Here is a 24,616-nt window from a genome sequence, read left to right as displayed (position 1 = left end):
AGACGCACCAGCAGACATCAGTCTTCCCCGCAGACCAATGATCTGGGCTGCATCCCTGCTAATCCCTGGTTCAGACAGCCAGCGACGTTATCGCTGTGTGTCGCTTGACTCTTTCAATGAGGTGTTTCTAAATCTGCTTGTCATAAACAAACGAGTACCATCCACGCCAGTAACTGACGAGGGAAGGATGACGTGAACTCCACTGCTTTGTTCTCATTGGTAGTCGCTCGACATTTGCATAAAGTTAAACTTTTCTTAACTTTCTCGCGTCGCTGGACACACCAATATGGTCGCCAACGGTCACTTTCGCTCGTGTCGCCCGGAAGTCGCCAGGTTTCCATTGAGATGAATGAGATTCTGCTACTGCTTGTCGTTGGCTGTCTGAATGGGGGCGTAAGGATTCCCTCTTATGCATCTGTGTTTGATGGTCAAAAATAAGATCAAACCAGCATTTTTACATACATTTATTAACTTGATAAAACAGAAAAGTAATGGGGAAAACATGTTTAATCACTGTAGTGCTTAAATGATTTCTTACAGGGTACAAAAACACTTCTCAGATTATTCTAAAAATTAGAGGGGTGTGGGGGGCCTCCAAATATCTAGAACCGGACCTGGCAACAATACTACAGTGTGAATGAAGCTTACAGCCTCTATCTTTGCGTATACATTAGGGCGGTGTTATGCAAATTTCAGTATGACGTCCAACTGCAGGGGTGTGTTTGAATGAGCCGTTTACAAAGGTGTTGGTGAGGCTTCACTTTTAAAAAGATCTTTTTTGGTTTAAAACTTTACCAACTTTATAGATCTTCTTTATGGACAGAAATCTTTTAACATTCTAAAACATCTTATCATAGGGTCATACGACTCCTTTAAAAGTCTTCTCACAAACACTGCACAGGTAAAGTTTCTCTCCCGTGTGAACTCTTTAATAAACTATGAAATGAGATTGATCAGAGAAGCTGAAGAATGATGACGTCTCTTGTGGATTTTTAAGGAACTCAACCAAGCAAACGTCTTGTCACATTGAGAGCATTTGTAAGGTTTTTCACCTGTATGAGTTCTCTGGTGTCTTAATAAATTTTGACGCGGATAAAAACTCTTTCCACAAACACTGCAATGATGAGGTTTCTCTCCAGTGTGAAATCTCTGATGAGCTCTGAAATTAGATGGATCATAGAAGCTTTTTCCACAGTGAGAACAGACGTAAGGTTTTTCTCCAGAATGAATTCTCTCGTGGACTTTTAAGGATCTTGATGTAGTAAACGTATTTCCACACTGAGAGCATTTGAAAGGTTTTTCACCTCTATGAGTTCTCAGGTGTCTCACTAAATTTTTATGCTGATTAAAACTCTTCCCACAAACACTGCAGTGATGAGGTTTCTCTTCAATGTGAAGTCTCTGATGAAAACTCAAAGAACCTGGATTAGAGAAGCTCTTACCACACTGAGAGCAGGCATAAGGTTTTTCTCCAGAATGAATTCTCTCGTGGACTTTTAAGGAACTTGATGTAGTAAATGTCTTGTCACACTGAGAGCATTTGTAAGGTTTTTCACCTGTATGAGTTCTCTGGTGTCTCACTAAATGTTCACTATAATTAAAACTCTTCCCACAAACACTGCAGACGTAACGTTTCTCTCCCGTGTGAACTCTCTCATGGATTATCAGATGAGATGTATCACTGAAACGTTTATCACAGTATGAACATGGATAGAGTTTCTCTTGAGAGTGTGTTTTTTCGTGTGACTTTAAAGCGCATGACTGTTTGAAGGTTTTTCCACATTGACTGCACTGATACGGTCTCTCATTGGTGTGTGAACACACATGTTTATTCAGATTGGCTCGCTGGTTAAATTTTTTCTCACAGTGAGGACACTCATACAGTTTCTCTCCTGTGTGAAGTCTCCGGTGAACCTTAAGAGTTTTTTTGCTGCTGTAGTAATTGCCACAATCATTGCAGTAGAAAGGTTTTTCACCACTGTGTCCCTTCATGTGGCTTTTCAGCTGAAATAAGAAATCAAAATCCTTCCCACATTGTTCACAGTTAAACGGCTTCTTCTTCGTCTCTCTTTGCTCTTCTGAATGAAGTTTCTTCTCTTGAGTTTGTGCTGTCAGTCGCTCTTCTGATGTTGAGGACGTTATTTCTCCATCACAACATGGTTCACTCTTCACGTCTGAAAGAAACAGATACAATTTAATTCTCTTTTCACTTTTATTTACACAAAGAAAGATGAATTGAGATTCTGAATCCTTTTGTGTGAATATAGAAAAGGATGTAAGGTTAATTTCCTGAATAAAGATAGCTCCTCCTCAAAGAACACAGCACGGGTGCACAGTGAGTGCTCGGGAAAACAACTCTCTATGATTCACAGTGGACTTCCAACAGAGACCACATTTGTTTTTTAAAGATCACACCTCCAGGCAGTCATACATCCGTCTCCTTATTCTCTCACAGCAAACTGTATATGAAATGCTACATTCTACATACACAAACAACCTGCATTTGATCATGTTTGGTATCAATTTAAATACCTTAATGCAAGTGGTACAATAGTCACATTCATATGACAACAAGAATTCAATGTTAAAAGTGTAACACAATACATTAAGCAAACTTCACTCAATGTTGATTGACACCTCCCATCTTAGAAATAAACCAATCACCCACTGAATACAAATTAAGTACAGCCCTGAGTTTACAACAACCAATCAGTAACAAATTCCTATATGCTTTGTTCTCTCTGGATATTTAAGGAAAGTTTGTCTTTGGCACAGCATCATGTATTTCATTTTACTTTGAGGAATCTGTAGCCAGATCTTCATCATTTGACTTTTGAATTATGATTTTCCTACCTGGCTAATAAATTGTGTTGTAATATAGCTTTAGGTTATATTATCAGTGTATAGCTTGGACTTAGATTACCCCTATAATAATCAAGCCATTAGGGGGATGAGCTTGTTTTATATCTTGCAGGAAGTGAAGTTGGCTTTGAGTTGGCTTTGAGGCAGACTGCAAATTCTTGACATCATATATGTGTGTGTGTGTGTGTGTGTGTGTGTGTGTGTGTGTGTGTGTGTGTGTGTGTGTGTGTGTGTGTGTGTGTGTGTGTGTGTGTGTGTATAACGAAAGGATTATTAGGAACACCATACTAATGCTGTGTTTAACCTCTTTTCACCTTCAGAACTGCCTTAATTCTATGTGGCATTGATTCAACAAGGTGCTGAAAGAATTCTTTAGAAATGTTGGCCCATATTGATAGGATAGCATCTTGCAGTTGATGGCGATTTGTGGGATGCACATCCAGGGCAGGAAGCTCCCGTTCCACCACATCCCAAAGATGCTCTATTGGGTTGAGATCTGGTGACTGTGGGGGCCATTTTAGTACAGTGAACTTATTGTCATGTTCAAGAAACCAATTTGAAATGATTCGAGCTTTGTGACATAAGAAGTAGCCATCAGAGGATGGGTACATGGTGGTCATAAAGGGATGGACATGGTCAGAAACAATGCTCAGGTAGGCCGTGGCATTTAAACGATGCCCAATTGGCACTAATGGGCCAAAAGTGTGCCAATAAAGCATCCCCCACACCAAATTCTGACTCTACCATCCGAGTGTCTCAACAGAAATCGAGACTCATCAAACCAGGCAACAATTTTCCAGTCTTCAACTGTCCAATTTTGGTGAGCTCGTGCAAATTGTAGCCTCTTCTTCCTATTCGTCGTGGAGATGATTTGTACCCGGTGGGGTCTTCTATAGGGCTGGAACGGTACATGCATTCGTTTCAAACCGAATCGGTACAGGGGTCACGGTTCGGTGCATGAATTTAAACGGAGAATAAACGGTATGAAAATAAAAAAAACTTGCGTGCAAAATAATTAATGTAATGCGGAACTACTGTTAGATACACGGGTTCTTTATGGACAGCTAATCTGTTGCGCCGCTTTAGCTCTGAAGCTCTGATTGGCGCCAATGCAGCCGAGCTCCACCTATGTATGCGCTCTATCAGAGCCCGTCTACATTTTGGCACTCTGTAGTTTTTTGTAAGGTCGACGCCGGTCCAGTCAGTTAGTGAGCAGCGATAGCAAGAATGGCAAGTGGTGTTCCACAAGAGTTAAAGAAGCTGGCGGAGCGTCTAAGATCGCAAGTTTGGCAAAACTTCAGTTTTCCAGTCAGTTACAATAGTACAGGCGAGAGAGTGGTGGAAAAGACGAGGACTGTGCATCGGCGTTCTTCAGCAGTTGTTAAGTATGTGAGTGGAAATACATCTTCAGGGCTCTCAAGTCTCACGCATTCACCTTGACACACACACATTTCAGTCAGTTCACACGACTTTGTATTTCTCACGCTGAGAAGTAGGAGATAAATTGTCCTGCTAATATACAATTAATGGACGAGGCGCAGTTCTGTCGAGTTAAGCTGCTTTTTTAAATTGTGCTGTGCTCAACTTTACGCAGGCCATCAGTGTCAGAGTACCGCGAGAAATCTTGCGGAGGAGGCTGATTTCAAATCGCTCTCACGTTACTCTGATGTCATCCACTTGTCGTTTCTTGCAGCGCCTCGTGAAGTCGTACACACCTATTAATTCATCCTACAAGACTATTTTTTTTCTTAAGTACATTGATATGAAAAAAGGCCAAAATATAATTTTAAAATGTATTTAGGTAACACTTGTAATACATTTGAACCCATATTTGTATGAAAGATGAGTACAAGATTACTTAAAGTGGTATGCATTTTTGAAATACGAGATAGTATGTTAAATGCATTTCAGTTCATATTCATGACATCTCAAAATAACACTGATAAGGACACCTATGTTTTAAAGATTATCTTAAGTACTAAAAAAAATGCCTTCTTCATTTTTGTTTTGCTTTTCCCTCCATTGTAGCCTGGTTAGCCAGACCTACATCAAGATGTAAGGTCTGGCAACTCTTCACACAAACGGCTCAATGCAAGGGGCGGGATATAAGGTTGTCCCTCAAAATGCCTCTGTACGCAATAGGATAGCGCTATGACCAATCAGAGCAACGAAGAAGGTGACGTATGAGTCCCCTGCGTTTCCCCACCAGTGGAGCTAATTGGTATATCAAACTTTTACCGTAACCAGTCGGCAAAACTCCAAACACATCTTTCGTGCTTAAAAAGGACTTCAGTAGGGTTATTTGCTCTTCTCTCAAAGAAAAACATAAGTCTAAGTCCTCCAGAGTCGCGGCCAAAGCCGCTTCAAAAGAAAGCTGTTCGCCAGCAGCAGCAGCCATTCTTTGTTTTCAAGTAGGAACCGTCGCAGGCAGCTCTGTCGTCATCATGTTAAGCCCGCCCCACAGACGCTACAAACGATGTGATTGGCCTGACCAAATTTTGGTTTTTGGAGCTGTTAAGTGTATTGTGAGTGCCTAGACTAAACCCTGGCAGCAAATATATTTTGCGGCCGCTAGGGTGCGTCTAGATTTCTAGGCTACCTCCATTGTATCGAAAGTGAATCGAACCGTGGCGCCTGAACCGAGGTACGAACCGAACCGGGACGTGTGTGTACCGTTCCACCCCTAGTCTTCTACTGTTGTAGCCCATCCGCCTCAAGGTTGTGCGTGTTGTGGCTTCACAAATGCTTTGCTGCATACCTCGGTTTGTAACGAGTGGTTATTTCAGTCAAAGTTGCTCTTCTATCAGCTTGAATCATTCTGCCTATTCTATTCTGACCTCTAGCATCAACAAGGCATTTTCGACCACAGGACTGCCGCATACTGGATGTTTTTCCCTTTTCACACCATTCTTTGTAAACCCTAGAAAACCCAACAACCATGCCATGCTCAAAATTGCTTAAAGGGGCGGTGAATTTGTTGATTTTATTGTTTTATACTGTTGTCTGATGTCTACTTATGATGTTTGCATGGTTTTAACATTCAAAAACATCAAAAGCAATAAGTAATATGCTATTTGTAACATGGATTAGTGGCTGTCTGGAGAAAAGCTTCGTTTAAAGGGGCGGGCCGCATTAAAGACCTGGACGTAAACACCCACTGCTATGATTGGACAGCTTCATTCCCCGTCATTACATGTGGGGAAATGTTTTAAAAACATTAATGTGTAAAAATAGCACTAAAACACACAAATATGTTTGAGCCAAAAAAGATTCTGGGTGCTAATGATGATACATAAATGACAATACGTATAGTAAAGTTGAAACAAACCTTTAAACTAGATGTGACTAAATTACTGTCTACAACACAGTAAGTGCGCATCAGAATCTAAACTGCGGCTGATAAATCCTTATCAATAACTTTGTATATTTCTATTGTGCTTGTGATGTGAGTTTGCTCTTAGATACACGTAACGTTACATACCACAGTTATATGATTAAAAAGCTTTGTTGAGTGTTTGACCTTTCAAAAGGCAAATTGCCACACAAATTACAACACAGTAAGCAGGCATCAGAATCTAAATTGTGGCTGGTAAGTCCTTCTTTATCACTAACTAACCAGATGTTACAACAGGACATATCAAGCGATCTCTTCTAACAAAGCAATAGTGAAACGCGAACCTTAAATAAAGTTAAATGTTTCACTTATTGTGTAAAGTTATACTGCTGTGTCATTTTTGTCAGATCCAATATTAGTGGTGCTTTTAATCACAGTCTCTCTGCAAATTCAGCATCGGCTTCTTTACAAATGAATCCACGGTACACAAAGTAAACAAACACTCCCCACGCGAGCTGGAACTTCTTAAAAAAAAACTTGATCCACGCATTCCCAATGTTACGTTCTGAGCCTCCGTTATCCAGCGTCTGTGTTCTTCCCATAGACGGTTCTTCCACAACCGAAAACTGCGTTTCCATGGTTACTCTATCATAACAGAGTTATATGGCAATCTTTAAAGACATATTTACTGATTGTTGAGACACAATGCGTCACGCGAAGCTGTGGGCGGGGCTACAAAAGTGGCCTTTGACGTCATATTTCTCCGAATTCCTCAGTCGGTCGTAATACCGGCTTGGTGACAAAAACTGTTATATTTCAGTAGCATGGACATTTTCAGTTCTGAAACTTGGAGGATGTTTATTCAAGTATGATGACCTCTTATATAACAAATTATCAAGTTAAAATTGAGTATTTGATTCACCGCTCCTTTAAAATCACCTTTCTTTCCCATTCTGGCATTAAGTTTGGAGTTCAGGAGATTGTCTTGACCAGGACCACACCCCTAAATGCATTAAAGCAACTGGCATGTGATTGGTTGATTAGATAATTGCATTAATAAGAAATTGAACAGGTGTTCCTAATAATTCTTTAGGTGAGTGTACACACACACACACGTATGTATGTGTATGTGTATGTGTGTGTGTGTGTACTGTAGTATAATTTGACAGGTTATTTATTGACATCATATTTGTATGTATGTATGTATGTATGTGTGTGAAACAAAAAGATATATTCACAATTAGTCGTGATAAACTGTTTGGTCTTTTGGTTAGCAAGTTCGTGACTTCAACTGTACAAACCTCTCTCTTCAGTCCTTCATCTCCTCTTAACCTCAACTTTGTCTCCAGTAACGCCACCTCTTTCTTCAGCTGAGAGATTTCTGTGATGAAATCCTCAATATCCAGCATAGACAGATCAGTTCCTACTGATTTACATCACATCCATCTCATCTCTCATCATCAACATCTCAACACAAGACCGTGTTTACATTCAATAAAACACTCAAGAGAGAAAAACACAGAAGATACACAAACACATCACACACGAGCTCGCTCTCTCTTTCTTTATTGGATTTATCGTCAGATTAAAGAGCTGCAGCGCCTCCTAATGTACTGGAGAGAGAAGACACTCAACACTTTTTCTTCTTTTAGAAGTTAATGGCGGTTGGTAAACAAACTGAAGGTGCTTCCCGCCAACTACTGACAGGAGTGTGAGGTACAGACAGTTTGATAGATCATTTATTTACTAATTTATTTTCTTAGTGTGTGTGTTTATAAATTGTATTTATTTATATACATAAAATAAATACTTGCTTAAATAAATGCTTGTTCGACAGTACATGTTTAATAAAAGAAAAATATAAAACAAATGAGTTATTTTAAAAGCCTCTTTGTTGGGGAACTACTTTCTTCCGCCACGGATTTGAAGGCCGAATGACAGGTAACCCTTTCGGCTGTTTTGAATCTCATAACAACTCAATAGACGGAATAGCCGTTTCTTAATATTACCGTTTCCTGATCACAAAGTGTATTTTTAAAGAGCACCTATTTTGTTAATAAATTAGTACCTTATTGTAATATATTGGTCTCCCATAGTACATATATGTGATTAAAACTTCAACTAATGCATTATTATCGTTATAAATAGCCTACATACATCAACGATTTTGCAAAGAAATTCAAAAGGTAATTATTATACGTACAACATTACTGTGCAAACTATATGGAAACACCAAATATAGCACATAAACCACAGTTTTTTTAATTGTTCAGAAATCTTGTTTTTTGGTTGTGAATTCCAGTTAATTTCAATTCAACTGCAGTTGGTTTGTTTTGATTTAAACCTTCATAACTTAAAAAATACAGCTAAGTAGCACCATAAAACAAAATAATAACATGATAACATAATAATAAACATGTTTTGACAAAAATGTTAAAAAATGGATTTATCTCGTTTTGCAACTAAACTCTTCATGTACTTATACACACCTACACACAAAAGGATGTTTAAAAACATGAATCTTAAAATAGGGGCTCATTAAAATTAGTTCAGTCGAGAATATATATGTATAATTTTTAAATCTGCAGTCGATTAGTATAGTGTCTATTTGAACATTTGATTAGAAAGATTCAGACGTGAGGCCCAGACGCACCAGCAGACATCAGTCTTCCCCGCAGACCAATGAACTGGGCTACATCCCTGCTAAGGATTCCCTCTTATGCATCTAGTAGGTGTTCATTTGTAGTTTTTTTTACAGTTAGGGTTTTTAGTGTTGTCTTTTTAATCGTACTCTTGGAGAAAGCAAAACTGTTATCCTGTGTTATCCCAAAAAGGTGCTGCTTCAAATAAATAACTGGATCCACACCAAAAACAACAACTTTGACCTGCCTTAAAATGTTTAACACATGTGGTCGTGCATAATTTCTAATTTAATTTTACATACATTTAATTTGTTAACTTGATAAAACAGAAAAGTAATGGGGAAAACATGTTTAATCACAGTAATGCTTAAATGATTTCTTACAGGGTACAAAAACACTTCTCAGATTATTCTGAAAATTAGAGGGGTGTGGGGGGCCTCCAAATATCTAGAACCGGACCTGGCAACAATACTACAGTGTGAATGAAGCTTACAGCCTCTATCTTTGCGTATACATTAGGGCGGTGTTATGCAAATTTCAGTATGACGTCCAACTGCAGGGGTGTGTTTGAATAAGCCGTTTACAAAGGTGTTGGTGAGGCTTCACTTTAAAAAAAAAAAAAAAAGATCTTTTGGGTTTAAAACTTTACCAACTTTATCTTTATCTTCTTTATGCACAGAAATCTTTTAACATTATAAAAACAATGGAAAACATCACATCGTAGTGTCATATGACTCCTTTAAAACTCTTCTCACAAACACTGCACAGGTAAAGTTTCTCTCCCGTGTGAACTCTTTAATAAACTATAAAATGAGATTGATCAGAGAAGATGAAGAATGAAGTCTCTCATGGCTTTTTAAGGAACTCAACGTAGTAAACGTCTTTTTTTTACACTGAGAGCATTTTTAAGGTTTTTCACCTGTATGAGTTCTCTGGTGTCTCAATAAACTTTGACGGTGATTAAAACTCTTTCCACAAACATAACAGTGATGAAGTTTCTCTCCAGTGTGAACTCTCTGATGAACTCTCAAATTACATAGTTCAGAGAAGCTCTTACCACACTGAGAGCAGACGTAAGGTTTCTCTCCATTGTGAAGTTTCTGATGAACTCTGAAATTAGATGGATCAAAGAAGCTTTTTCCACAGTGAGAGCAGACGTAAGGTTTTTCTCCAGAATGACTTCTCTCATGAATTTTGAAACATGATGGATTAGAGAAGCTCTTTCCACAGTGAGAGCAGACGTAAGGTTTTTCTCCAGAATGAATTCTCTCGTGGACTTTTAAGTAATTCAACTTAGTAAACGTCTTGTCACACTTAGAGCATTTGTAAGGTTTTTCATCTGTATGAGTTCTCTGGTGTCTCAATAAATATACATGATGATTAAAGCTCTTCCCACAAACACTACAGATGTAAGGATTCTCTCCAGTGTGAAGTCTCTGATGAGCTCTGAATTGAGATGGATCAGAGAAGCTTTTTCCACAGTCAGAGCAGACGTAAGGTTTCTCCCCCGTGTGAATTCTCTCATGGATTTTTAAGGAACTTAATTGAGTAAACGTCTTGTCACACTGAGAGCATTTGTAAGGTTTTTCACCTGTATGAGATTTCTGGTGTCTCGCTAAACTTTGACGCTGATTGAAACCCTTCTTACAAACACTACAGTGATGAGGTTTCTCTCCTGTGTGAACTCTCTCATGGTTTATCAGATGAGATTTATCACTGAAATGTTCATCACAGTATGAACATGGATAGAGTTTCTCTTGAGAGTGTGTTTTTTCGTGTGACTTTAAAGAGGATGACTGGTTGAAGGTTTTTCCACTTTGACTACACTCATACGGTTTCTCATTGGTGTGTAAACGCACATGTTTCTTCATATTGGATTGGTAGTTGAATGTCTTGTCACAGTGAGGACACTCGTACGGTTTCTCTTTGTGAATTCTCTTATGCAAACTAAGAGTTTTTTTGCTGCTGTAGTAATTGCCACAATCATTGCAGTAGAAAGGTTTTTCACCACTGTGTCCCTTCATGTGGCTTTTCAGCTGAAATAAGAAATCAAAATCCTTCCCACATTGTTCACAGTTAAACGGCTTCTTCTTCGTCTCTCTTTGCTCTTCTGAATGAAGTTTCTTCTCTTGAGTTTGTGCTGTCAGTCGCTCTTCTGATGTTGAGGACGTTATTTCTCCATCACAACATGATTCACTCTTCACGTCTGAGAGAAACAGATACAATTTAATTCTCTTTTCACTTTTAATTACACAAAGAAAGATGAATTGAGATTCTGAATCTTTTTCTATATTCACACAAAAGGATGTAAGGCTAATTTCCTGAATAAAGATAGCTCCTCCCCAAAGAACACAGCACGGGTGCACAGTGAGTGCTCGGGAAAACAACTCTCTATGATTCACAGTGGACTTCCAACAGAGACCACATTTGTTTTTTAAAGATCACACCTCCAGGCAGTCATACATTCGTCTCCTTATTCTCTCAGAGCAAACTGTATATGAAATGCTACATTCTACATACACAAACAACCTGCATTTCATCATGTTTGGTATCAATTTAAATACCTTAGTGCAAGTGGTACAATAGTCACATTCATATGACAACAAGAATTCAATGTTAAAAGTGTAACAATACATTAAGCAAACTTCACTCAATGTTGATTGACACCTCCCATCTTAGAAATAAACCAATCACCCACTGAATACAAATTAAGGACAGCCCTGAGTTTACAACAACCAATCAGTACCAAATTCCTATATGCTTTGTTCTCTCTGGATATTTAAGGAAAGTTTGTCTTTGGCACAGCATCATGTATTTCATTTTACTTTGAGGAATCTGTAGCCAGATCTTTATCATTTGACTTTTGAATTATGATTTTCCTACCTGGCTAATAAATTGTGTTATTTTGTGTTGTAATATAGATTTAGGTTATATTATCAGTGTATAGCTTGGACTGAGATTACTATAATAATCAAGCCATTAGGGGGGATAAGCTTGTTTTATATCTTGCGGGAAGTGAAGTTGGCTTTGAGGCAGACTGCAATTTCTTGTGGGGCGATATGCCCCAATTTGAGATCGTCCTATCGTCAGTCTGTGAGATCGGCGATACATGATAGTATCGGGGGGCGGGGCAGTATAGTTTACTAATTATTATTTTTTTCTTAATTTTTTACTCATTATAACTAGTCACTTGATTGGTACACATATGCATCTGCGCGCACATACAAACAAACAAACAAACAATTCAATGCATTTGTTTAGTGCATTGTTGTTTAGTATTTTAAGCACGAGGGATGTGTTGCTACAACTTAAATCCCCTTTCATAAATCAGGTACTTCAATGACAGTTAAAAAAATACAACAATAAAATAGGACACATACCTGAGAGAATAAACTCCTGACCATCATTATGATCGTCTTCATATTCATCTGCTGTGGGTTCTGTTTTTATCTCCATCATCAGGTTCCCACAGTCCTCCAGTTTAACTGAACACATCTTCATTGTGGTCTGCAGGATCTGTTGATGTTCTCCAGCGTTACAGACAGAATCCAGAGACTCTGTGGAGGTTTGATCCTCCTGTAAGCTCTGTTTACTGTCACACACTGTAGTGTCCTGAGTCCAGCAGCACACCGAGTAAGATTATAATGATTTGATGTTGTCAAACAGGTAAATGATGTTTAAGCTGTACAAACTCTCTTCAGTCCTTCATCTCCTCTTAACCTCAACTTTGTCTCCAGTAACGCCACCTCTTTCTTCAGCTGAGAGATTTCTGTGATGAAATCCTCAATATTCAGCATAGACAGATCAGTAACTGATCTACAGCACATCCATCACATCTCTCATCATCAACATCTCAACACAAGACGGAGTTTACATTTAATAAAACACTCAAGAGAGAAAAACACCGAAGATACACAAACACATCACACACGAGCTCGCTCTTTCTTTCTTTATTGGGTGTATCGGCTGATTAAAGAGCTGCAGCGCCTCCTAATGTACTGGAGAGAGAAGACGCCCAACACTTCTTTTAGGATTTAATGGCGGTTGGTAAACAAACTTAAAGGAACTTCCGGCCAACTACTGACAGGAGTGTGAGGTACAGACAGTTTGATAAATCATTTATACATTTATTTTCTTAGTGTTTATATCTATTGTGTGTGTGTTTATAAAATGTATTTATTTATAAACATATATAATAAATACTTATTATACATACATATAATAAATACTTGCTTAAATAAATGCTTGTTTGACAGCACACGTTTAATAAAAGAAAAATAGAAAACAACAAAGGAGTTATTTTAAAAGCCTCTTTGTTGAGGAACTAACGCTAGACAGTAACCCTTTCGGCTGTTTTGAATCTCATAACAACTCAATAGACGGAATAGCCGTTTCTTAATATTACCGTTTCCTGATCAGAAAGTGTATTTGTAAAGAGCACCTATTTTGTTAATAAATTAGTACCTTATTGTAATATATTGGTCTCCCATAGTACATATATGTGATTAAAACTTCAACTAATGCATTATTATTGTTATAAATAGCCTACATACATCAACGATTTTGTAAAGAAATTCTAAAGGTAATTATTATAACATAACGTTACAACATTACTGTGCAAATATGGAAACACCAAATGTAGCACATATAAAATATTTATTGAAATGACGATAAAAACAATTTCATTTGTTAGTTCTACATTATTTCACTTTATTACACGGCTCTCTGGAATGCTTGATTCTGATTGGTCAGGTGAGACATTTGCAGGTTCGTTCTTTTCGAATAATAACCGCTCCAAAATAATAACGCATAGCCGGACTACTTGCACGAGTAATATCGCTCCGCGCCAATAAAGATCAATAAAGATTACTGTCTGTGTGGCGCCATCTTGTGACAAACACTCGACAACCACGACAAGAGACAGACAGCTTACTGAGACTGAACTTGACAAAATAGAGCATGACAGCTAAGAAGCCAACACACAAAAAAATACAGAATGGGGATTAAAACTTCTCAAAGAGAAAAAATGGAGACGAAGCAGAGGATCTTTATAAGGTATTACGATCATTTTATGCATCTGTGCAAAGTTTCGCGGAAGGATAAAAATGTTAATTTAAAACAAATATGCCAATAAAATGTTTCAAATTCATATTCATGTCCAGTTTTTTTTCTTATGTGGCAAGTAGCCGTGTAATAAGCGGGATAATGTAGAGGCAGCCGGTAGTTATTGGGAAATAAGGCCCTTCAGTGTGATACAAGACCCTCCGCTTCGCGTCGGGTCCTGATCACACTGTTGGGGCTTATTTCCCAATAACTACCGGCTGCCTCTACATTATCCCTTACTTAGTAAACTTTATTATGAAAGACTGCTTACTTATAAGTGCTATGTTATACTTATTGGGCTGGTTTCCTGGACAGGGATTACCTTAAACCAGGATTAGGCCTTGGTTTAATTATGAAATACAACTAGTTTTAATAAACATGCCTTAATAAAAACATTACTGGCATGCATTTTGAGGAAAAACAAGGGGCACTGATGTATTTTAAGATATGTCAGTGCAAGTTGTTTTCAGTTTGGACAGCTCTTATATTTATTTTAGTCTGGGACTAGTCTAATCCCTGTCTGGGAAACCGCCCCATAAAGTTTTAAGGAGGATGCAACTGTCACGACACTGAAGGGTTGTAAGGACAGGACGCAAACGCAAGGTTCAAAATAAATAACATTTAATAATAAAAACACGAGGGCAGACATGGTGAAGGCAGGAACACAGGAACATTAACACAGGAACAGACAGGGTATCAATGACAATGATCCAGCAGTGAGCAAACAGAAGACAGGGGTATATATACACACAGACTAAATGACAAACAGGTGTGATGAGGCAGGTAATTAATCAATGAATGTCCAGGTGATAACAATCGGAACAGAGACAAGACATGACACGGATTAACCGTGACATTACCCTCCCCTCTACGAGTGGCTACCAGACACTCACATAAAACACAACAAAAACAAAGTCTGGTAGCGAGAGTCCAAGGGAGGGGTGGAGGGCTTGGGGACCCTGGCGAAGCCGGCAGCCGCCGGGATGAGACCAACAGGACGGTTGGCCGGACTGCGCCAGGAGAACCGGAGCGATCGCTCCGAGAACCGAGGCAGACGAATTACCCCCCTCCTGGGAATCGTCGACGATCAGATGCCCCCGGAAATCATCTCCCATCCCCTCGCGGAACCGGAGACCCTCGGTAGCCACCCCGGGGAAATGATCGGGCATGGTCCGTTCCGGATCCCCCTGCGAGCAGGATGGTGGTCCTCCGAGGGACCGTCGACGACGACTCAAGCGTTGGGGGACCGCCTGGGCCGATCCTCCTCCCGTAGGAGCGAGCGATCGCTCACGGTGGTCCCCAAGAGACATCGGGGCTGATGGGGAACGAACCCCGATGTCACTACTCCCCCCCGACGAAACTCCTGGGGGAGCCGCCCTCCGTGAACCTGCTGCGTCCAATGTGGCTGGATCATTCTGTCACGACACTGAAGGGTTGTAAGGACAGGACGCAAACGCAAGGTTCAAAATAAATAACATTTAATAATAAAAACACGAGGGCAGACATGGTGAAGGCAGGAACACAGGAACATTAACACAGGAACAGACAGGGTATCAATGACAATGATCCAGCAGTGAGCAAACAGAAGACAGGGGTATATATACACACAGACTAAATGACAAACAGGTGTGATGAGGCAGGTAATTAATCAATGAATGTCCAGGTGATAATAATCGGAACAGAGACAAGACATGACACGGATTAACCGTGACAGCAACCGGTTCCAGGGCCTCTTACCTGCGTGAGTCATCACTTCCATTCCTTTCAGCCCCCCCCCCCCCCATTTTTGAGGGCGTACCCAAGCAAAGCAGAGAGGCCTGAATTATGATAATGTTGGTCTTGTCTACATCACCAATCCCATGAAGTGTTGCCTACTAGCCGAGTGTTTTTTGTAGTCATAGTCATAGAACGTTGGAGACATTTTCTTTGGGGTATGTACTTTTTGAATATTGTTATGTACTAATACACACCTACACACAAAAGGATGTTTAAAAACATGAATCTTAAAATAGGTGCTCATTAAGATTAGTTCAGTCGAGAATATATATATGTATAATTTTTAAATCTGCAGTCGATTAGTATAGTGTCTATTTGAACATTTGATTAGAAAGATTCAGACGTGAGGCTCAGACGCACCAGCAGACATCAGTCTTCCCCGCAGACCAATGATCTGGGCTACATCCCTGCTAAGGATTCCCTCTTGTGCATCTGTGTTTGATGGTCAAAAATAAGATCAAAACAGCAGTATTTGGTCTAATAAAACTCCCTCTTCAAACCCAGCTAACATAAAATACGGTTTTCTAGTAGGTGTTCATTTGTAGTTTTTTTTACAGTTAGGGTTTTTAGTGTTGTCTTTTTAATCTTACTCTTTGGAGAAAGCAAAACTGTTATCCTGTGTTATCCCAAAAAGGTGGCATTTTAAATAAATACTGGATCAACAACAACAACAACAACTTTGACATGCCTTAAAATGTTTAACACATGTGGTCGTGCATAATTTCTAATCAAATTTTTACATACATTTAATTTGTTGACTTGATAAAACAGAAAAGTAATGGGGAAAACGTGTTTAATCACTGTAGTGCTTAAATGATATATTACAGGTGTAAGATAATATACGGAATAAAAATAGCACCTCCCCAAAGGACATGGGGGCAAAGTGAGTGCCTGGGAAGGCAACTCTCTACGATTCACAGTGGACTTCTGACACATTTGGGTTTCAAGGCACACCTTATTCTCTCATCTACCATTTGTATGGAGATGTGATGTTAGACAATCAAGGGTAGCTCTTTTCTATTGAAATGTCTCATTGCAAGTGGTTACAATGGTCTCACTCATATAACAACAGAATTCAATGTTAAAGTATGTGAAACTTCATTCAATGTTGATAGACAACTCCCATTCTAAGCATAAACCAATCACCCACTGTATACAAATTAAGGACAGCCCTTAGTTTTACAACAACCAATCAGCACCAAATTCCTATATGCTTTGTTCTCTGGTTATTTAAGGAGATATGTAGAAGATTTAGGCGGGATTTTCTATACCTAGAAATGCACCCCCATGATGCTGTATCTTTGATATGACATGTATTTCATTTTTTCATGTAACCAGATCTCCATCTCTACCAGGTACGCAACGTTTTTTGTTTATTTCGTATTTGAATTGGAATGTAAATTGGCTTCTGAATTATGTTTTACCTACCTGGTTAATAAATTATGTTTGGATTATTCTGTGTTGCTACGAAAGTTATTGACATGATTAGTAAATTACGATGTATCCTTGTTACCGCAATGTCTGAATATCAGGCTAGTATTACGGACCAAAATCCCAGACTAGATGGCATAGTAGTACACTTGGCGTTAGTTTAAGTTAAATTAGCTGCTTGGAGGCTAATTTCCTGTTTAGAGTAACAAGTAAATGTTGTCTGACCACTCTAAATCAGATGAGCCTCAGCCTCTGGTTATTTCAATTTTAATCTATCTAATTTGCATATTAAATTATGACACGATTATACAAAGCTATCATTGGAGAAGACGGTCAGTTTGTTTTATGATAGTGGTCGTGAGCCTCTGGTTAGAAATAAATATTGTAATAATTAAGTTGCACCTCTATGGGGACTAAATAAAGCATTTTCAGAGATGAGCACGCGTAAAAGGCGGCCTTCTTGACATATGGTCTAACCTCTAGCAGCGACCAAGCCTGATTCGGTTGTGATCGTGGGCCCGCATGATTATTACCGTAAATATTAATAAACGGCCGGTGCGTGAGTCCAAAGCGACACGAGTAGCCGAATGAATGGATGCAATAACAAGTAGGGCTAAACAAGAATGACCAAACATCCACCCAAATTCTGTAACTGTTAAAAGTAATTATCAATCCGATTTATATTAACATTATCTTGGAGTCAGATTATAATACAAAATTGCATAAATGCCAAAACGTCACCTGCAAGCGCCGGAAAAGACCGAACACGCCATTACCCTTCGTTTGGATTCCGTCGTTGGGCCAAACGGATGGATGGGGCCATATTTGTTCCCCTTACACAGGGTACAAAAACACTTCTCAGACTATTCTAAAAATTAGAGGGGTGTGGGGGGCCTCCAAATATCTAGAACCGGACCTGGCAACAATACTACAGTGCGAATGAAGCTTACAGCCTCTATCTTTGCGTATACATTAGGGCGGTGTTATGCAAATTTCAGTATGACGTCCAACTGCAGGGGTGTGTTTGAACAAGCCGCTTATGAAGGTGTTGGTGAGGCTTCACTTTTAAAAAGAAGATCTTTTTTGGTTTAAAACTTTAACTTTGCAACTTTATAGATCTTCTTTATGCATTCTAAAACATCTTATCATAGGGTCATACGACTCCTTTAAAACTCTTCTCACAAACACTGCACAGGTAAAGTTTCTCTCCCGTGTGAACTCTTTAATAAACTATGAAATGAGATTGATCAGAGAAGCTGAAGAATGAAGTCTCTCATGGCTTTTTAAGGAACTCAACCAAGTAAATGTCTTTTCACACTGAGAGCATTTGTAAGGTTTTTAACCTGTATGAGTTCTCTGGTGTCTCAATAAACTTTGACGCCGATTAAAACTCTTCCCACAAACACTGCAGTGATGAAGTTTCTTCTCTCCAGTGTGAAGTCTCTGATGAACTCTGAAATTAGATGGATCAAAGAAGCTTTTTCCACAGTGAGAGCAGACGTAAGGTTTCTCTCCAGAATGAATTCTCTCGTGGACTTTTAAGTTATTCAATGTGGTTAACTTCTTGTCACATTTAGAGCATTTGTAAGGTTTTTCACCTGTATGAGATCTCTGATGTCTCACTAAATGTCCACGCCGATTAAAACTCTTCCCACAAACACTGCAGTGATGAGGTTTCTCTCCAGTGTGAACTCTCTGATGAACTCTGAAATTACATAGTTCAGAGAACCTATTACCACAGTAAGAGCAGACGTAAGGTTTCTCTCCTGTGTGAATTCTCTGATGAACTCTAAAACGAGATGATTCAGAGAAGCTTTTTCCACATTCAGAGCATTTGTAAGGTTTTTCTCCAGAATGAAGTCTCTCGTGGACTTTTAAGGAACTTGAATGAAGAAACGTCTTGTCACATTGAGAGCATTTGAAAGGTTTTTCACCTGTATGAGTTCTCTGGTGTACCACAAAATCTACATGATGTCTAAAACTCTGCCCACAAACACTACAGTGATGAGGCTTCTCTCCTGTGTGAACTCTCTCATGGATTATCAGATGAGATTTATCAATGAAATGTTCATCACAGTATGAACATGGATATAGTTTCTCTTGAGAGTGTGTTTTTTCATGTCGCTTTAAAGAGGATGACTGTGTGAAGGTTTTTCCACATTGACTGCACTGATACGGTCTCTCATTGGTGTGTGAACGCATATGATTCTTCATATTGGATTGGTAGTTGAATGTCTTCTCACAGTGAGGACACTCGTACGGTTTCTCTTCTTTGTGAATTCTCTTATGAACATCAAGACTTTTTTTGCTGCTGTAGTATTTGCCACATTGAGTGCAGTAGAAAGGTTTTTCATCACTGTGTGTCTTCATGTGGCCATTCAGCTGAAATAAGAAATCAAAATCCTTCCCACATTGCTCACAGTTAAACGGCTTCTTCTTCGTCTCTCTTTGCTCTTCTGAATGAAGTTTCTTCTCTTGAGTTTGTGCTGTCAGTCGCTCTTCTGATGTTGAGGACGTTATTTCTCCATCACAACATGATTCACTCTTCACGTCTGAGAGAAACACGAAACAATTAAATTATCTTTTCACTTTATTTACACAAAGAAAGATGAATTGAGATTCTGAATCTTTTTCTATATTCACACAAAAGGGTGTAAGGCTAATTTCCTGAATAAAGATAGCTCCTCCCCAAAGAACACAGCACGGGTGCACAGTGAGTGCTCGGGAAAACAACTCTTCCATTGGATGAATGGATGATTATATTTTTCCCTTACAAGGACTTCTCACACTGTGCTTAAAGGGATAGTTCACTCAAAAATGAAAATCATGTCATTAATGACCCTCATGTCGTTCCAAACTTGTAAGACCTCCGTTCATATTCAGAACACAGTTTAAGATGTTTTGTATTTAGTCTGAGAGCTTTCTGACCCTCCATTGAAAAAACTATGTACGGTTTACTGCAGAAAGGTAATAAAAACATCATCAAAGTAGTCCATGTGACATCAGTGGGTCAGTTAAAATGTGTTGAGGCATCAAAAATACATTTTGGTCGAAAAGTGGCTAAAATTACGACTTTGTATAGCATTGTCTTCTCTTCCACGTCTATAGTGAAGCGCATGCGCGAGACTTAAAGCCCGGAATACACTGCACGATTTTTGTCCTCTTATAAGATCATTACCTTATCACACTGTGCGACATGTATCGTTTAAACTTGGGTACGAGAGGCGTGTAGAATGTACGATGATGACACGGAAGCTTCGGCGGCTGCGTCACACGTTGCGCAACGTCACCAGCATGCGATCGTGGTAAACAAATACCGGCGCGCAGGTCGTAGCAGCAAACACACTGTGCGGTGATCATGCCGAATTTCTGACACTGCCAGAAAACTATCGTAGGCTATCTTTGGACGCAAGACCGGGAAAACGCCCATCTTTGAGCCTCTCTCACTGTACGACATAGGACCACCGATGGAGGGCCACGATCACAGAAATCGCGACGATAGTTTCACGATGGCACTCTTTCGTCTGGGACAGCCAATTATCGTGCAGTGTATCCCGGCCTTAAGTCACATGACTGCATTGACGCAGATGACGTGTTATCTGGTGCGCCCCAGCTGCTGTTTTGGGTTTTTTTTTGCTTTGTTTACACTCTGAGGGAGACGCAGACTGTAAGTTTGGGAGACGCAGGAGAGAAGACAATGCTGAATAAAGTCGTAATTTTTGTTATTTTTTTACCAAAATGTATTTTCGATGCTTCAACAATAATAATAATAATAATAATTAATAATTTATAGATTTTCAATGAATGGTCAACAAGCTCTCTGACTAAAAATGTATAATCTTAAACTGAATGACATGAGGGTGACTCATTAATGACATTATTTTCATTTTTTGGTGAACTATCCCTTTAACCCTGGGTAATCTTCATTCAAAACCCCGCTTTTAACCCCGTTATCCCTGGAATTAATTAATATGAATTGGATGATGTGTGAGATGTCTTTTTAATATTAGACCCCTTTTGACCTGTGTTGGTTCTTGAAGTCCCACTTTTGTTCCCGTACTATAATTAAGATAATATACCTTATGTGTGTGCGCGTGCCGTTATATTTATATATAATGTTTAACATTTGAAAGGTACGGTGTGCGTTTTACAAAAAATTATCAACACCCATGGAACATTTCTTTGACTTTTCTCAACCAATCAGAATAGCGGCACAGTGATATAAACATAATTATTATACACAGTACACACACACACATATATATGATGAAACAAAAAAACTTATATTCTGCAAACAATTAGTCATGATTAATTGTTTGGTCTTTTGGTTAGCGAGTTTGTGACTTATAACCCTCTTTCATAAATCAGGCACTCCAATGACAGTTAAAAAATACAATAATAATTGAGGAGACATACCTGAGATAATAAACTCCTGACCATCATTATGTTTCTCTTCATATTCATCTGCTGTGGGTTCTGTTTTTATCTCCATCATCAGGTTCTGTTGCGGTTCTCCAGCGTTACAGACAGAATCCAGAGACTCTGTGGAGGTTTGATCCTCCTGTAAGCTCTGTTTACTGTCACACACTGTAGTGTACTGAGTGTTTGTGGGCTTTGACTCAGTATAACCGAGTAAAGTGAGACTGAGCTCTGAGTTCTGTGTGTGTCTGGATTTCTCTTCAGAGAGTTTAGAGTCCAGCAGTGTCTGTGGTGTGCGGCTCTGATCTCTGCTCATCCACACTGAATCCAGACGTCCATCAGTCAAATACACTGAAGATTCACAACAATCCACATCCTAACAACACACAGAGTAAGATTATAATGATTTGATGTTGTCAAACAGGTAAATGATGTTTAAGCTGTACAAACCTCTCTCTTCAGTCCTTCATCTCCTCTTAACCTCAACTTTGTCTCCAGTAACGCCACCTCTTTCTTCAGCTGAGAGATTTCTGTGATGAAATCCTCAATATCCAGCATAGACAGATCAGTTCCTACTGATTTACAGCACATCACATCCATCTCATCTCTCATCATCAACATCTCAACACAAGACCGTGTTTACATTCAATAAAACACTCAAGAGAGAAAAACACCGAAGATACACAAACACATCACACACGAGCTCGCTCGCTCGCTCTTTCTTTCTTTATTGGGTTTATCGGCGGATTAAAGAGCTGCAGCGCCTCCTAATGTACTGGAGAGAGAAGACACTCAACACTTCTTCTTCTTTTAGGATTTAATGGCGGTTGGTAAACAAACTTAAAGGTGCTTCCCGCCAACTTCTGACAGGAGTGTGAGGTACATACAGTTTGATAGATCATTTATTTACAAATTTATTTTCTTAGTGTTTATATCTATTGTGTGTGTGTTTATAAAATGTATTTATTTATATACATATATAATAAATACTTGCTTAAATAAATGCTTGTTCGACAGTACATGTTTAATAAAAGAAAAATAGAAAACAAAGGAGTTGTTTTAAAATCCTCTTTGTTGGGGAACTACTTTCTTCCGCCACGGATTTGAAGGCCGAATGACAGGTAACCCTTTCGGCTGTTTTGAATCTCATAACAAATTACCGTTTCCTGATCACAAAGTGTATTTTTAAAGAGCACCTATTTTGTTAATAAATTAGTACCTTATTGTAATATATTGGTCTCCCATAGTACATATATGTGATTAAAACTTCAACTAATGCGTTATTATTGTTATAAATAGCCTACATATCTCAACGATTTTGCAAAGAAATTAAAAAGGTAATTATTATAACGTACAACAATACTGTGCAAACTATATGGAAACACCAAATGTAGCACATAGAAAATTTATTGAAATGATGATAAAAACAATTTCATTTGTTAGTTCTACATTATTTTACTATAGTAAACTTTATTATGAAAGACTGCTTACTTATAAGTGCTATGGGGTGGTTTCCTGGACAGGGATTACCTTAAACCAGGATTAGGCCTTAGTTTAATTATGAAATATAACTAGTTTTAATAAACATGCCTTAATAATAACATTACTGGCATGCATTTTGAGGATAAACAAAGGGCACTGATGTATTTTAAGATATTTTAGTGCAAGTTGTTTTCAGTTTGGACAGCTCTTATATTTATTTTAGTCTGGGACTAGTCTAATCCCTGTCTGGGAAACCGCCCCATAAAGTTTTAAGGAGGATGCAACCGGTTCCAGGGCCTCTTACCTGCGTGAGTCATCACTTCCATTCCTTTCAGCCCCCCCCCCCATTTTTGAGAAATACCCAAGCAAAGCAGAGAGGGCTGAATTATGATAATGTTGGTCTTGTCTACATCACCAATCCCAGGAAGTAAACTGTTGCCTACTAGCCGAGTGTTTTTTGTAGTCATAGAATGTTGGAGACACTTTGTACTTTTTAAATATTGTTAACATGTACTAATACACACCTACACACAAAAGGATGTTTAAAAACATGAATCTTAAAATAGGTGATCATTAAGATTAGTTCAGTCGAGAATATATATATGTATAATTTTTAAATCTGCAGTCGATTAGTATAGTGTCTATTTGAACATTTGCTTAGAAAGATTCAGACGTGAGGCCCAGACGCACCAGCAGACATCAGTCTTCCCCGCAGACCACCGATCTGGGCTACATCCCTGCTAAGGATTCCCTCTTATGCATCTGTGTTTGATGGTCAAAAATAAGATCAAACCATTGGTCTAATAAAACTTCCTCTTCAAACCCAGCTAACATAAAATAAGGTTTTCTAGTAGGTGTTCATTTGTAGTTTTTTTTTACAGTTAGGGTTTTTAGTGTTGTCTTTTTAATCGTACTCTTGGAGAAAGCAAAACTGTTATCCTGTGTTATCCCAAAAAGATGCCGCTTCAAATAAATAACTGGATCCACAACAACAACAACTTTGACCTGCCTTAAAATGTTTAACACATGTGGTCGTGCATAATTTCTACACTCTCAGAAATAAAGGTACAAAACTGTACCTTTTCTGTCACTGGGGCTGTACCCTTTCAAAAAGTACAGCTTTGCACCTAAAGATTTCATTTTAGTACCTCAGAGGTACATAGTGGGACCAAAGAGAGCTTATCAGTACATAAAAAATATATATTAGTATTTCAAAGGTACATATTGGTACTAAATGTTTACAAATCTGTACCTAATGGTCAATACAATTACCTTTTAAAAGGGTGCCGCCCCACTGACAGCTAGGTTACATATTTTGACTTTTTTCTAACAATGTAGGCCCTAAAGGTACGGTAATCTACCCAAAATTGTATTCTGTTTTTTATCCATGTAAAGGTACCAAACAGAAACTTAGGGTACAGCCCCAGTGACAGAAAAGGTCCAGCCCTGCACCCCCACCTCTGACAGTGTAATCAAATTTTTACATACATTTAATTTGTTAACTTGATAAAACAGAAAAGTAATGGGGAAAACATGTTTAATCACTGTAGTGCTTAAATGATTTCTT

The 24,616-nt window shown here is 38.7% G+C and overlaps 1 protein-coding gene across 3 annotated transcripts; it reads right to left on the bottom strand.

Annotated features, from left to right (window-relative positions):
* Nucleotides 1-449: 449 nt before the first annotated feature.
* On the bottom strand, nt 450-22,689 carry LOC129416958 (uncharacterized). 3 transcript variants are annotated; one of them, XM_073869766.1, is made up of 3 exons: nt 22,018-22,689; nt 12,219-12,450; nt 450-2,174 (listed from the first exon to the last, which is right to left on the bottom strand). In XM_073869766.1, the coding sequence occupies exons 1-3, from the start codon at nt 22,186-22,188 to the stop codon at nt 937-939; spliced, it is 1,641 nt and encodes a 546-aa protein (XP_073725867.1). In that variant the 5' UTR covers nt 22,189-22,689; the 3' UTR covers nt 450-936. The 3 variants fall into 3 exon arrangements, with proteins under 3 accessions (XP_073725867.1, XP_073725866.1, XP_073725865.1); XM_073869765.1 differs by lacking the exon at nt 450-2,174 and adding an exon at nt 9,173-11,044 and having other exon boundaries at nt 22,018-22,653; XM_073869764.1 differs by lacking the exons at nt 450-2,174; nt 12,219-12,450 and adding exons at nt 18,350-19,700; nt 21,565-21,943 and having other exon boundaries at nt 22,018-22,305.
* Between the last annotated feature and the right edge of the window lie 1,927 nt (nt 22,690-24,616).

This window comes from Misgurnus anguillicaudatus, chromosome 7 (assembly GCF_027580225.2).
Source record: "Misgurnus anguillicaudatus chromosome 7, ASM2758022v2, whole genome shotgun sequence".
Taxonomy (NCBI): Eukaryota; Metazoa; Chordata; class Actinopteri; order Cypriniformes; family Cobitidae; genus Misgurnus; species Misgurnus anguillicaudatus.
This window is presented reverse-complemented; position numbering and strand designations above follow the sequence as displayed.